The sequence below is a fragment of the Aedes aegypti genome, chromosome 3 (genome assembly GCF_002204515.2).
Source record: "Aedes aegypti strain LVP_AGWG chromosome 3, AaegL5.0 Primary Assembly, whole genome shotgun sequence".
Classification (NCBI taxonomy): Eukaryota; Metazoa; Arthropoda; class Insecta; order Diptera; family Culicidae; genus Aedes; species Aedes aegypti.
Genome location: NC_035109.1, coordinates 241,654,156 through 241,669,136, shown reverse-complemented (window position 1 = coordinate 241,669,136; position 14,981 = coordinate 241,654,156). Strand labels below are relative to the sequence as shown.

The 14,981-nt window shown below is 36.1% G+C and overlaps 1 protein-coding gene across 6 annotated transcripts in view; it reads right to left on the bottom strand.

Moving 5' to 3' along the window:
- LOC5568400 (A disintegrin and metalloproteinase with thrombospondin motifs 4) overlaps nt 1-14,981 on the bottom strand; it is a 535,411-nt gene that overhangs the window by 22,316 nt on the left and 498,114 nt on the right. For all 6 annotated transcript variants that reach the window (XM_021849517.1, XM_021849518.1, XM_021849515.1 and 3 more), the window contains 2 exons: nt 6,544-6,670; nt 6,288-6,452 (listed from right to left, as the gene is read on the bottom strand). In XM_021849517.1, coding sequence (XP_021705209.1) covers nt 6,288-6,452; nt 6,544-6,670 — 292 coding nt within the window. The remainder of the gene's footprint in view (nt 1-6,287; nt 6,453-6,543; nt 6,671-14,981) is intronic.

Genomic DNA, 14,981 nt, shown 5'->3' with positions numbered 1-14,981 from the left:
AGTGGCTACATTATAGCCGATTCCGGAAATTATCTGTGACTTGAAATTTGCCTACCTTCAGGGGCACAAACGCACAGTACCCTTCTCACCCGACCTGACCCAATGATCCACCGGAATAACTCCGGCCACAGGAATATTTCCGCGTTCCTCTGTCCACTTCTAGAAACTAGATATGTGTGCCAGTATACTGACAAAAAATCATTTGAATCCACGAAGAATTCGCTGAGCGGTGAGGGTTTTAGTATTTTTGCTTTCACTCAGGCCTATACTGCCCATAACTGCATAACAGTCACATTCGACATTTTTGGCAAATTGGAGTTAATACCATGGAGAGTCATCAAATGGTAAATACTTTCGATCAATTTACTAAAATCTGTAAGATTGTTCTAGAAAACTCGAAAAAATACCAAGTTGTTCTGTCTCATTGGCAATTGTAACAGCATAACAGTCACATTGAGATTATACATGAGCCTCATTATGTAGTAGCAACGAAATTTCTATCAGAATTATTTTCTGACTGTTCACCCAATATGCGATATGAGTTGTACAAAATTTCAGCCTCAAATAAGCTCTTTTGAATTGTTAATGATTTTTTGAAATTTTAGTTTCCTCCCATACTGCAGTGAAATGCAAACTTGGTATCCCATTTACTCAGTGCCTACTTTTGTCGAATGTTACAAATATGCAGTTATGGGCAGTATACGGGTTAACGAACTCCAATAGTGCATATTAATGCACATTTTCGATGGATTGATATATATCAAATTTTCGCAATATCGTGGAACTTACGGCTACGCAGTCTTGGAATGATTAAAACGAGTTTTATTTCAATTCAACGTTTCGACACAGGGATTGTGTCTTCCTCAGGGGAACTGTAATTTGTTTAATTTTTAATAGTGTTTTACAAATTTTTGTTATTTGACTTACATTAATTTGTCGTTTGTTGTCTAGTGTATGACCTAACTTTAACTGTCCTATGTTTAAATTTTCGTTGGTACATGCTGTGAAATAGATTTTGTGCGTTATTGCGTTGTCTTGTCCAAAAGAATAATTTACGCTATTCGGAACCACTTTCAACTAACGTAATTCTTATTTGGCAAATGGTGCAATTTTCCATTAAGCTCAACCCTCCTTATGTGGCTCGTTTAATTTATAGATATAGCAGTATATAGATTTAAGTATTAACATGTAGTCTACTTTGATTGACGATAATAAATAAATTTTGAAATGTTTGCTCCCCTATGCTTAAACGTTTTTTATTATGGTAAATAGCATCCTCCCAAAGTTTGAAGTGATTGGGGAGAAATTTGACTGTGCACACGCCATTTGAAGTTTACATGGAGTTTACTATGGAGAACGCCAATCTTTTGTGTTCAGCTCTCTATCTCTTCGTCATAATATTTTATGGAAAAGTGAACAAATTCTTCTAATGCGAAATTCTCCCAGCTACAACTTTGCCGAAGACCACTTTTTGATTGGACGTCAGGATAAATTGTTATTCATCATCATAAAGTTGGTTTGCATGTAGCATGCTCCACAAACTATTCGGCAGGCAACAGTGGTGCTTCTGCCGGGAAGAATAGATCAAAGTAATCCAGGCTACTATGTTCTACAGCAAAAAAACAGTGTTACTCTGAATGTAATTGAATGATCATCTCAGCATGATTTAGACTTTGTTATCAATAATAACAAATTATCCTTACGTCCTATCAAAATGTGATCTTCGGCAAAGTTGTAGCTGGGAAGTTTTCACATGAGATGAGTGTGTTCACTTTTCCATAGATCATTATGACGAGCAGTTAGAGGACCGAACACAAAAGGTTTACCTTTCCCATAGTAATTTCCATATAAACTTTAAATAGCGTGTGCACAACCAAATTTCTTCCGAATCGCTTCAAATTTTGGGAGGATCATTTTCATCATAATTGACATCGTTTAAGCATAGGGGAGCAAAAACTTCAAAATTTGCATCAGTCTAATGCTAAAATCTTTATTCTATGAAGTACTGTACTTAGGTTATCTATGTCTGTTCGTTTGTTGACTGTTTGTTGGTGTTTTTAAAATAGCACATTCCAAGAAATGGAAGTGTAGATTGTTTGTAGCCGTGATTTATAATTTGTGTTTATTCTAAGGACTGTTCATTTTATAAAGTGGACACTTTGTTTTTGCTATATCTTTTTTATTTATTGATAAAATCGTAATCGGTTTTCTGTGCATCGTTCAACTATTATTCTACAATACTATTGAAATATAAGATCTTAGAAAATGCTTTTGGTTGAAGAGCCAAATAGTTTTTCCAAAAACTCCTAAGAAAAGCTGTTCGTCAAAGTTTAACATTATTTTTCGCAAAACAAAAATCCTAATTTTTATGAACATATTGTATGTTTGTATCCTTTACTATTCTACAAAAGGTATAGCTTTAAAAAAATCAACTATATTCCACCATTCTCTGACATTAGGTAACTTTAGTGATGCACCCATTTATGGCCAAATTTGCTGATACACCATCCTTTCACTCCCAGCAAAAGAGGAAAGTAAAAAGCGTGTTCAAAACTGGTCTGGTTTACTAAATAAACTATATTTGTGTAAACGAGAGCCAAATCGTTCGTTTAAACCACAGTCCTAAGCACAAATTTTACTGTTTATGGTAGTTTTACTAAAAAGTCTCATACTTTTAAAATTGTGTACGCATATTTATCGATCTGCAGCAAATTGTAAATGGTTTTCTCCGAAAATTTCAATTGGTAATCTCAGAATAACATATTACAAAAATAATAGGTGCAAAATGAAGTCGATTTTATTACAGTAGTGTTGCCAATTTTGATGATTGTCAATGTACTTTGAAAGGTCTTCTAAGAATAAAGCAATTGTGTATCTATTGTGCTTTAAATGTCACCTGGGGACTTAATAAGTAACTCTATGAAGGCGTAAGTCATTTTTCATATTAATACTATATTAGGACTTCCGTCAGGACGTACTTTTAACCAAAAAAATTCTACTCATACCGATCCCCTTCAATTTTAAAATGGTTTTCTCTAAAAATATAGGGGGAAAATGATGTTATTATATCTGTAAAATTGTTGTTCCAAAAATAACTTGATTTTTTCCATCAGGCTTCTAGTTGATGATACTTTCGAACAACCCTAGTAGCACACATGTTACAATTGATGCAGAATAGCTCTTATATAACCATATCTGGTCATATAAGAGTTATTCTGCATCAATTATAACTTGTTTGCTACTCGGGAACAAGCCCTTTTTGAAAATAAAAAATATAAATTGTCGAATTTTCCAGCCAATTTCTAACAATCATTGATTTTGATAACCTCCAAAAACCGACCGTTCTAATCGTTGTTCCATATTCGTGTGAAATTTAATTAATTTTGGAGAATTTTTATTATCACAACCAGTGAATCAAATTGTCATCAAAGGAGACGAAAAACAAACAACAAAGCAAGTCGCTCACAACCCGTTTATCTATACTGTTACGGATAGGGATACAATCAGAAGCAAAATTGTCATGACAATCACAGGACGCAACATTGTTGCAACCTTTTCAACTCGAGATTAATCAGTTATTTTAAACACAAAACCAAATTTGTTTTATGCATGCTGTTCAATAATATGCCAATGGCTACCAACACAGAGAAAGTTCTCGAAAATTGCAATGTGAAGCCAAGAAAATCGCTGCGCACGTGGTGATCGATCTTTGTCATATTCTATTCAAGTGATGATAAACTCATGTTGTAGAATAAAATTGTTGCAACAAGAATAGAAGATGATAATGTCTTTGTTGTTGGGTGTTGGGTGACAATTTATTCACTGATCACAACATTGTACAATACTAGTCAAACGATGTGCAGAAAACCGATTGAAATTTCATTGATAAATTAAAAAGATACAGCATGCACAAGGCGTCCACTTTATAAAATTAACAGTCCTTAGATCGAACCTGTGATTGTGTTCAATGCAATGTTCAGTTAATGCTGTTGTCGTTTCTACAAGTGTGGCTGTTGCTGCTCTAGTATTGGTGTTATTTTAGTCCATCAGTTTGTTTACATTTGATTCATGGCCAGTTAATTTTTGGCGTAAATTATTTCTAGTCATACATATGAAGCAGCTATTGCAGTCATTACAGGGAATTTTCAAAATTACATTATTAATTTCGTCTTTTTCACCGGATATTTCACATTTGTGTGTAGTTAGTGGATTGTTTGATGTTGTTTGGTATTTTTCAAGTTGGTTTTCTCTACCCTGTTGATGTACGGTTCGTTTTCTGCTCAAAGCTCGTATACACATATAAAGGAATCCACAATGTGAGCCGCCTTGTCATCTATACTGAATAAAAAATGGTTTTCGAATTTCTTGTTGTCGGACGCATTTATTGCATCTGCTGTGGTATGTCCACAGTTATCATCCATGTACCGGAAGAAAGAATGTTGTATAGCTGCCATTGTAGAATTTGTGGAGGAATCGACTGTATCTTGTAATTGTGGAATTTACGGCTACGCAATTCCCTTGAGGAAGACATAATCCCCGTGTCGAAACGTTGGGTTAAAATAAAACTCGTTTCAGTCATTTCAAGACGACGTAGCCGTAAATTCCACGATTAAAATATACAGTCGAGTCCTCCACAAATTCGTATTGAACCTATGTTGGTGTCCTGGTTAATGTATATTGAAAATGTATATTTATGTGAATACACTCTAGAGTGTATTCAACACCCCATAAACATTCAGCAGCAACTGGCAACACTGCTGTCGAATTAATAATCAGTATTAAAACAAGCCAAAAGGCTCCCTTCTGTTTTACATCTCGAATGAAAAAGTTGTGCTTCCACCAAGTGAAAATAATTCCCCGATTAGTTTTCTAGTGTTCTTATCCTCCTAGTTCGGTTCGCCATAACTGTTATATAACTTAGAAGTTCTTCTTCGATTCCGTCGAATTCTGGAAAGTACTTCTGAAGAAAACCTTGGTATATTTTCTACCATAATATTGTTCGATTATTGAGGAGATTCTGGTATTTGATCAAGGATCTAGTAGCAAGTTCATAACAAATCCCTCCATTAATGCAACAAGGATCTCGTCGGTAAGAACATAAATATTTCTTGAAAAGTTCGTAAATAATTTACCACGGATTTTCTGAGAACCTACCAGACATTTAGTAATGATTTTAAAAGAAATTGTTCTTGCTTCACTCCAAAGATTTTGAAATAAATACAACACTATGATTGCACCAATTTTTACCAATCGTTTAAAACTAAAAAACTTTGATCACTATGATCTTCAAAATATTCCATATACTCAAGACTTTCCGAAGATTGTTTCGGGCACGCTCATAGGAAGAATTAAATGCAATCTGCAGTCATCGAACATCTGGTTTAAGATTTAATTATTTTTTGTCTTTTTGGGAGGCAATATGATTTAATCATAGTTTCTTAAAACTTTTTCGGTTGATTCCATGATTTTTATTTTATAAACCAGACCAATAAGCTCAAAGTTCAGTTTAAATGAAAAATATGATTCTAATGGACATTTCATTATCATAAGCAACTGATTTTTCTACTTCATCAAACAAGCTTTTCTGCGAAAGTCTAATACTATAATACGGCAATGAAATGTTACTTCTAGAGAGCTGATCATGAGTACCATTATGGTTTAGAATAACTTATGATTTTCATTCTATCACCAACATAAATTTATTTTGACGGAAAAGCAAATTTTTGAAAATATATCAAAAGTTGGTATTAGAAAAACTTTTTAATTCAAAGCTAAATTTTGTCCGAAACATCTGCTTCCTATAAAAAAAAGTATTAACGGGGTTTTTGTAAAATTTCAAATTTAAGTTCTATTATGAAATTTTCATGAAAAAATTCATCAGTATTTTTTATTGTAGTCCAAACGGTTCCTTGCAATTTCTCCATAGTATGCAAACACTAATAGGCCATTTTCAAAACTTAATCTTGAGTCATTGTTTATCTTAGTTTATTGTTGAAGTATTCAAATATTTCTGACTATTGTAAATAAGTATTATCCCTATGACAGCCTTTGCTTCTTTCTACTGTTAAGTCCTAATTAGGACAGATTCTGTTTCAAAGCTAGGAACATTCCGGCAGTCATAAATTGAAAGCTTTTTTGTCAATTGATCAGAAAATTTCCAACCGGAAAAGATACACGTTCGACTGGATTCGAATATGCTACCCTCAGCATGATCTCACTAAATAGCGGCATATTTACAAGGATTAATTTACGTCTTTTGTCACGAGTTCAATAGATAGTATACTCACTTGAGGAAATGATGGAAACTTTGAACACTGCACGGTGACCACCGGAAACCCCGCTCGGTGTGTCGCAAATCGGACATGATGTAGCCGTCCTCCCAGCGGCACTTTTCCGCTCCCGGTCCTCCGAGGTAGCTGGGTGGGGGAGATCCATCGTGCACTGCTCCCAGCCTACAACAGGACCACGAGATGTAAAAATTTTAGAAAAGTTTTCTTCGTAAAGATAAGCGAAATAACGAAACCAGATTGGAACTAGTCTTACAGATGACCAACTTCATGGGCCGCCACAATGATACCGCTGAAACCGCCGGTGTCCTCGATGATGGCCACGCTGTTGACCTTCTCCAGGCGCTTGTTCACCACGCAGGCTCCTCCGACGTATGCGAATCCTTCATTATCCAGAAATTTCCCGCGCCAGACACGACGGATGGCCATGTGCCAAGTGGAGGTAAAACAAAAACAAAACGAGAGCAGGAACAAATTGAACAATCGATGTTAGTGATTCGGTTGCGAGAGTATGTACACAAACACGAGAATGGGGGGAGCGGGGTTTTTGGTTAGGAATTTCGGGTTTTTAGATGGGTTGCTCACTAGGATGGCCCATATTTGTATGAACAAAATTGAACTGTTAAAATCGTAAACTTCACCTCCAAATTTGTTGTTTTGGACCCCCCCAAAAGCTACTGTGAAAGTTTGAACGGAGTTCTCAAAGCCTAAGGAATGGCTCAACGAGTTTTGTAGTTTGTATGGAGATAATGGAGTGAATGTATAGAATATTGATGAATTTCTTTCGATTTTGATTTGACCCGTGAGTGAAAAAAAAAATGAAACTCTTACCACTCAGCGAATACATAACGGATTTCAGTTATTTTTGTCAGTTTACTCGTACACATATCTGGTTTCTGAAAGATCTCGGGAATTTTCATGTGGCCGGAGATATTCCATTGGAGCACTGGGTCAGGTCGAGTGAAAAAGGGTTCTGGGTTTGTGTGCCCCTGGAGGTAGGCAGCCCTGTCGTCCTGCTTAGTCGCGCTTAGTCGACGACTAAGAAGCTTTTCTCAGATTTTTTTTTACAATTGTCGCCTTGATTCATTAAAAATAAAGGAAGAGTGATTCATCATAGCAAGTTTAGGTGCACCCCAACTCCCTGTAAGTCATTTTCAAACTATATCAACACCCTGGAGTAATTGGACTTTTGACGTAGACCAGGTGCATCTGAAACATGACATGAGCCCTGGAATAAATTGACTATATACCTAAATAAGATGCACTTCAACGCCCAGAGGACATTATTCGAAAATTCCAAGATGTATAAGCGCCCTGCAGTTATTTGACCTTATTCTTCGTAGATTAGGTGAATCTTGACGCCCTGTAGGACATCAGTTTAAAATTATAAGCTGTATCAACCTTACCCTTCGTAGATCAGGTGTATCTTGTCGTTCCTTAATATATAAATGAAATTATAAGCCATATCAACGCTCTGAAGTAATTCGACCTTATCCCACAAAGACCAGATGTACTTAACGCCTTGTATGACATCAACCGAAATCAACGCCCTGGAGTAATTTGACTTTGTCTCACGTAGATCAGGTGCGTCTAAATCCCCTGAAGACATTAATTGAAAATTGCAAGCTATATCACGCCCAGGAGTAATTAATCCTAAGTAGATCAGGTGCATCTTAACGCCCTGTAAGACATCAATGCAAAATTTCAAGGTTTATCAACGCTTGGACATTATCCCACCAAGATTTGATGCATCTTGACGCCCTGTAGGGCATCAGTTGCAAATTATAAGCTGTATTAATGCCCTGGAGTAATTTGACCTTATTCTACGAAATTCATCTGCATCTCAACCCACCGAAGACATTCCAAGTTGTTATCAGCGCTGTAGTAATTTGACCATATCTTAAGTAAATCAGGTTCATCTTGACGCCCTGAGAGCAACTACTGAAAATTATAAGCTGTATAAACGCCCTGTAGTTATTCGACCTTATCCTTCGTAGATCAGAACCATCATGACGCCCTGTTCGACATCAGTTCGAAATCATAAGCTGCATGAACGCCCTACAGTTTTTCAACCTTATCCCTCGTAGACCAGGTGTAAATAACCCCCTGTATGACATCAATGGAAATTTCCTAGTTGTATCCACACCCTGAAATAATTTGACCTAGCCTCACGTAGATCAGATGCATCTCAACCCCCTGAAAACAAACATAGCTAATTTCAAGCTGTATCAACGCCATGGAGCTATTTGTCCTCAATAGATTAGCTGCATCTTAATGTCTTGTTGGCCATCAATTTAATTTTCCAAGCTGCATTAACGCTCTGAAGTAATTAAATCTTATGCTTCATGGATCAGATGCATCTTGACGCCCTGTAGGACGTCAAATTGGAATTATGTGATATCTCAACACCCTGAAGTAATTTAAATTTATTCTACGTAGACCAAATGCATCTTAACGCCCTGTAAGACATCAGCTTTGGAATAATTTGACCAGATATCACGTAGATCAGATGCACCTCAACGCCCTGAGGACGTTACATGAACATCACAAGATGTAGATCACAAGTAATTTGAAGCTCTGTAGAACATCAGTTGAACACTATAAGTTGTATCAACGTCCTGGAGTAATTTGACCTTATCTCACGAAGACCAAGTGTACTTAACGCCCTGGAGTAATTTAATTTCGACTGATGTAGATAAGATGTATTTCAACCCCCTGAGGACATCAATTGAAAATTGAAAGCTGTATCAACGCCTCGGAGTAATTTATCCTAAATAGATCAAGTTGAATCAACAATGGTGTAATACAGTAATCTGGAATTATTTGACCTTATCCCACGAAGATCTTACGCCTCTTGACGCCCTCAGTTGAAAATTATAAGCTATATTAAAGCCCTGGAGTAATTTGAGCTCATCCCACGTAGCTTAACTACATCTCAACCCCTGCAGACATTGATTGAAGTTGTTTAAACACACTGGAGTAGTTTGACCTTATCCTAGGTACATCAGGTACATCATTATGCGCTAAGGACAACTGTTGAAAATTCTAAGGTGCATCAACGCCCTGGAGTTATTCGACATTATACCATGTAAACAACGTCTAATTGGCCTTATGTATGACATCATTGACATACGGATATGCATGCCCTGAAGTTATTTGACCGTAACTCAGGTCGCCCTGAGGATAGCAATTAAAAATTCCAAGCTGTATCAAGGCCCTGTAATTATTTGATCTTATCCTAAGTAGACAAGGTGCATCGTAATACCCTGAAAACCATCAGTCGAAATTTCTAAGCTTTATCCACGCCCAGAAGTAACGTATCTCTCGTAGATCATGTAGATGTTGTTGATATATCAATGTCCCTCAGTAATTAAATATTGCTTCACACAGATCTTCTCGAGGTAATGAGCCCTAATATATTCCGGAAATTTTATTGTTGCATATGATTCTGCACAGTTCTACGTAAGATAATTAAATATTATCCAAGTGTGCTGATAAAGCTGAATAAACGATTGTTTATTGGACAACAGAATGCACCTGACCCCTTGAATTTATCAAAATCATTTAATAAATTTATGGTTCAATCAAGGTACCGTGGGGTAAGTGGATACAGCAAAATTAAAAGTCAACTTCATTGTTATGTACAGCTAACGTGAATAATGTAATTCAAACTTTTTTCTGTGGATAACAAATGAAGGACTGATAGGGGCCGTCCATAAATGACGTAGCATTTTTTCACTGATTTTTTACACCCCCCTCCCCCCTCGTAGCATTTCGTCACAAACGCTGGTACCCCCCTTTGGAAAATACGTAGCATATCAAGAACCCCCCCCCCCCTCTATATTTTTTTTCCACTCGTTTTCCTTAGTGACTGGGTTGAAACAAAAAATTGGAATGCAGAAGTTCAATACAATGTTTGATATTAATTACTATCTAAAATGTAATGATAATCTAATCTTACAGTTCGATATACAGAAGCGCTCAAAAGTAATTTGGTAAACAGTTTTAAATAAACATTTTCCTGTTTAAGTAACATCATTTTGGTTTCCAGTTTCATATAGGCTAAATTATGTTACTTTTTCTGTTGACAAGTTTACTATAGAAAATGTGAAAAAAAAAGTTTGATTAGATTGATATAGCTGGATACTGTCGAGTCACAGTGCAATATATTAAACAGAAATTTCGTTATATCAGATGATTGTTTTAATTATTTTTTGTTATGAAAAAGATTTCAATGAAAATGATCAACAAAATATATTAATTTAAAATAAATCATCGTCATTATTATCCAAATTCAAATCCATTTGCTAGACACACTTCCGTGCAAAAGTTTGGGTTCACCCCCTCGAAAACATACAAAAGTGTTCTATCCATATCGCCGTGATTACAAGTCCAATTCAAACTCTTTAAGCCGCATTCGAAAGGCAAAGAGTTATTCTTACTTCGTATGTATTTTTCCAAAAACAGTTTTTTAATTTTGTATACTAAATTTTCCCTCAAAGTTGTAACATTTTTCAAAAAACACACTGAAAAATCATATCTAATTTCCTCAGCATTGGGTCGACCAAAATTTTAAATCAAAGTGTCATTAGAATCGTAATCTTATATTCTTTGATAAGACAACACGAAATTTTGGCGGAAAAATCTGGAAAGTATTCAAAATCAATGAAACAGTCAGTCAAGTCATCGTGCAAAAGTTTGGGTTCACCCCTCATTATGATGCAAATCGTGCAAAAGTTTGGGTTCATCTGAGCCACACGCACATCATTTTTGTCAATATCTCTGCCATTTTTCAACCGATTTTAATAATTTAAAGCTTTTTTGAGCGCAAATAATGGCGCGTACATGACTGGTTTCAGATTTCACAGATTTAATTAAGTTCAGGAACCCAAACTTTTGCACGATACACAATACTGAGGGATGAACCCAAACTTTTGAACGATGACATGACTGACTGTTTCATTGATTTTGAATAGTTATCAGATTTTTCCGCCAAAATTCCGTAGAGTCTGAATAGTCAAAGAATATAAGATTGTGATTCTAAAGACACCTCGTTTTAAAATTTTGGTCGATCCAATGCTGAGGAAATTAGTAATGTTTTTTCAATGTGTTTTTTGAAAAATGTCACAATTTTAAGTACATATTTAGTATACAAAGTTCAAAGAATGTTTTTGGAAAAATACATACGAAGTAAGAATAACTCTTTGCCTTTCAAATGCGACTTAAAGAGTTTCAATTGAACGTGTAATCACAGAGATATGGACTGAACACTTTTGCATATTTATTAGGGGGTGAACCCAAACATATGCACGGGAGTGTACATTAAAGATTACACTTGAAATTTTTTAAATGTTTAGAAAATTTTAGAAATTATTATACAAATTATTCATCTCTATTAATATTTCAGTCAACTTCTTTATCGTTTCCATACTGAAGTAATCTTACACAACCTAAATTAAAACAGTTAAATAATAAAAATGGGGGCCCAGATAGCCGTAGTGGTAAACGCGCAGCTATTCAGCATGACCAAGCTGAGGGTCGTGGGTTCGAATCCTACCGATCGAGGATCTTTTCGGGTTGGAAATTTTCTCGACTTCCCAGGGCATAGAGTATCTTCGTACCTGCCACACGATATACACATGCAAAAATGGTCATTGGCACAGTAAGCTCTCAGTGAATAACTGTGGAAGTGCTCATAAGAACTCTAAGCTGAGAAGCAGGCTCTGTCCCAGTGGGGACGTAACGCCAGAAAGAAGAAGAAGAAATAATAAAAATTCATCAAATTACCGAGTTATTAGGAAAATTGAATGATAGGGCAATTTCGATAACACTCGAATCTGTTGTCCTCGTTAATGTTCTGACTATTCCATCAAGAGCATTGATAAATCAAAACAAATCGATGAGTTGACTGGGTCGAGATCTCCTGCAACATTAAATGCATAAGTTTACGGAATAAATATCTTCTTTTAATGTAATATTTTCCTAAAAGAGCATATTTTATTTCCTTGAAGAAATTGAATAAAGCAAATAAAGCCCCAACAGAAAATATGAATAAAACTAAAACGGCTGACTCTATGTCTTGTAAACAAATGGAAAAACAATGTACTCCAAGTAGTTAAAGCATTGATTTTTAATTAATCTATTGAACTTTTATTTTGTTTATTTATAAATTTATTAATTCAGACACGAATACAATATAATATCCATTTAATTATTTAAAGCTTCAAAGCATCTGTTTGATTGCATTTATCAAAAAAAATCTAAAATTTCATAGATATTTTTTCAATCTTGTCATATGAATGTTTGTAGCTGAATCATCATTTTATAACCCAAGTTTATAAGTAAAAAAAAGAAGTTTAATAAAAAATAATTGTTTGTCATTTTTTTCAGCGCCTCTCTTTTTACCGACATGAATTAAAATGCTACGTCCACTAGCTAGGACCCCTCCCTCCCCCTCGTCACACTTCGTCACAAATTCATGAAGACCAACCTCCCCCCTTAAAAGCTAAGTCATTTATGGACGACCCCATATACTTCAAATCATCGAATATTTCTATTTTTCTGATTGTTACGTATTAAGTATGAGGGACTTAAAAATTTGCGCCAAATGATTCACTTGCCCCACATGGTGGGGTAAGTGGATCACCAATAGCAAAAATCCGTTCTTTAAACGAATGTGATGTTATTATGTATAGTAAGAATGATACTGCTCTCGTTCTTGTTATTAATGCTAGTAATGGTGCATTTTAATACTATTAAATTAAAAAGTATCATTTTTTAATCAAAATATATTGATAAATAAGTATACATTAGTTTACACTAATTCGAACAACAACAAAAAACATTGTAACTAGAATAATTTGGAGAAAATTCATTCATTTATACACAAAAGGTATACAGAAGTATTGTAGGATTATTCCTAACAATGTTTTCGAAAAACACTCGTAGTTTGAAAATATAAGTTACATTGTTTTTTTTTTTTTTTTTTGTCTTTATTTAAGAGGCTTTCAGCCGAACGCTGGTTCACCTCTTTAGATACTTATATAGTTAACTTATTACTATAAACATCAATTAGATTTTTGTGTACAAATCGGTTTTCTTCAAGAGTGCTATCAATTTTGTTTCTTCAGCTTCAGAGTTTTGCAGAATGCCCGCGATGCTGGTTTGTAAATTTATAGTAGTCCTATCTAATTCTAGTTCCGTGCAATTTACAAGAAGATGTTCCACAGTAATAGGCACTGCACATGCCGGACATATTGGCCTGCAGGTGTTCGAAATGTAGTGTGGATGTGTTACTCGAGTGTGTCCGACTCTGAGTCGCGATAGAATTTGTTGTTCCCTGCGCAATTTTCGATCATTCCACTTCCCTATGTCTACCTTTATTTTCCGAAGAAAAAGGTCACGATTCATGAACCATTGGTGCTGCCACGATTCGTAGACACATTGTTGGATACTTCGTCGTGCATCAATTCCTGGAATGCTTAGGCTCCACATTCTAGAGTTTCTCCCTTGGTCAGCAAGGCGGTCTGCCTGCTCGTTACCTTTGATACCACAATGTCCAGGTATCCAGCAGAGCGTGGTGTTGGATGAGATTGCAGCCTCGATTTCTTGGATGATAGAATGTTTCTGTTGTGGGTTCTCTAATGCTGAAAGAACACTGGCTGAGTCAGTGAGGATAACGGTTGGGACTGCAGGATCGTTTATTAGATTGATAGCAAGACGAATTGCTGCGGCCTCAGAAGAAAAAACGGAGAACTCGTCTGGAACCCTTCTAGCTACGCTCAAGTTATCGCTGTATACGCCAATACCAACTTTCCCTCTAGCTCTAGATCCGTCCGTGAAAATTTTTTTGTGACTGGTGTACTTAGTGTTCAGCAAATGGTTGAGTACCGCCGATACTCTAGCAGCTGAATCTCCTGCTCGAATAGTCCGCTTCACTGACCAGTCAATTGTTGGGGCTGGTTGATTCCATTTTCTGTCTCCAACCCGATGGACTTGTGCTATCGGTGGGAAACGTATGTTCGCATTCTCTGTGAGAAGTTGTTTGGCTTTCTCGAGGACGAAAACATTTCTGCTGTCTCCATATGTTTTCTCAAGAAAGATGATTGCCCTGTTAGCTGCTGTAATTGTCAGAAGATAGTGGAAAGGTAGTACACCAGCTTCCACACATGTAGCTAGAGTAGGAGAACTGGGAAGTAGGCCAGATGTGAGACGAATTACTCTGTTGTATACTGGACTAAGGAGATTAATCAAATCTATGTATGAGCGCACGGTAATTTCTAATCCATACAAGAGTTTGCTGATAACTATGCTACAAGCGATATTGGAGAGAGATCTTCGGTTGTTTGATTTGTGCCTACCGCTTATTGCTTTGATTAGTCTTATTCTGCACTCCGTTTCCTTCTTTATTTTATTGAAATGCGCTTCGAAATTACATTTCCTATCAATTATGACACCGAGTATTCGCAGCTCTTTTTTATAGGGTATTTCACATTGTCCTATCGTTACTGGAGTTTTCCATGGGTGATGTCTGAAGGTGCAGCAGTGTGTTACAGAGCATTTTTCAGCAGCCATGGTGAATCCAACGTTTTCTGCCCATTTAGCAACCGCTCGAACAGCTGCTTGTAGTTTCCTTCGAATTATTTTCGGACTTTTTCCAACGACAACTATTATTATGTCATCTGCATAGACAAA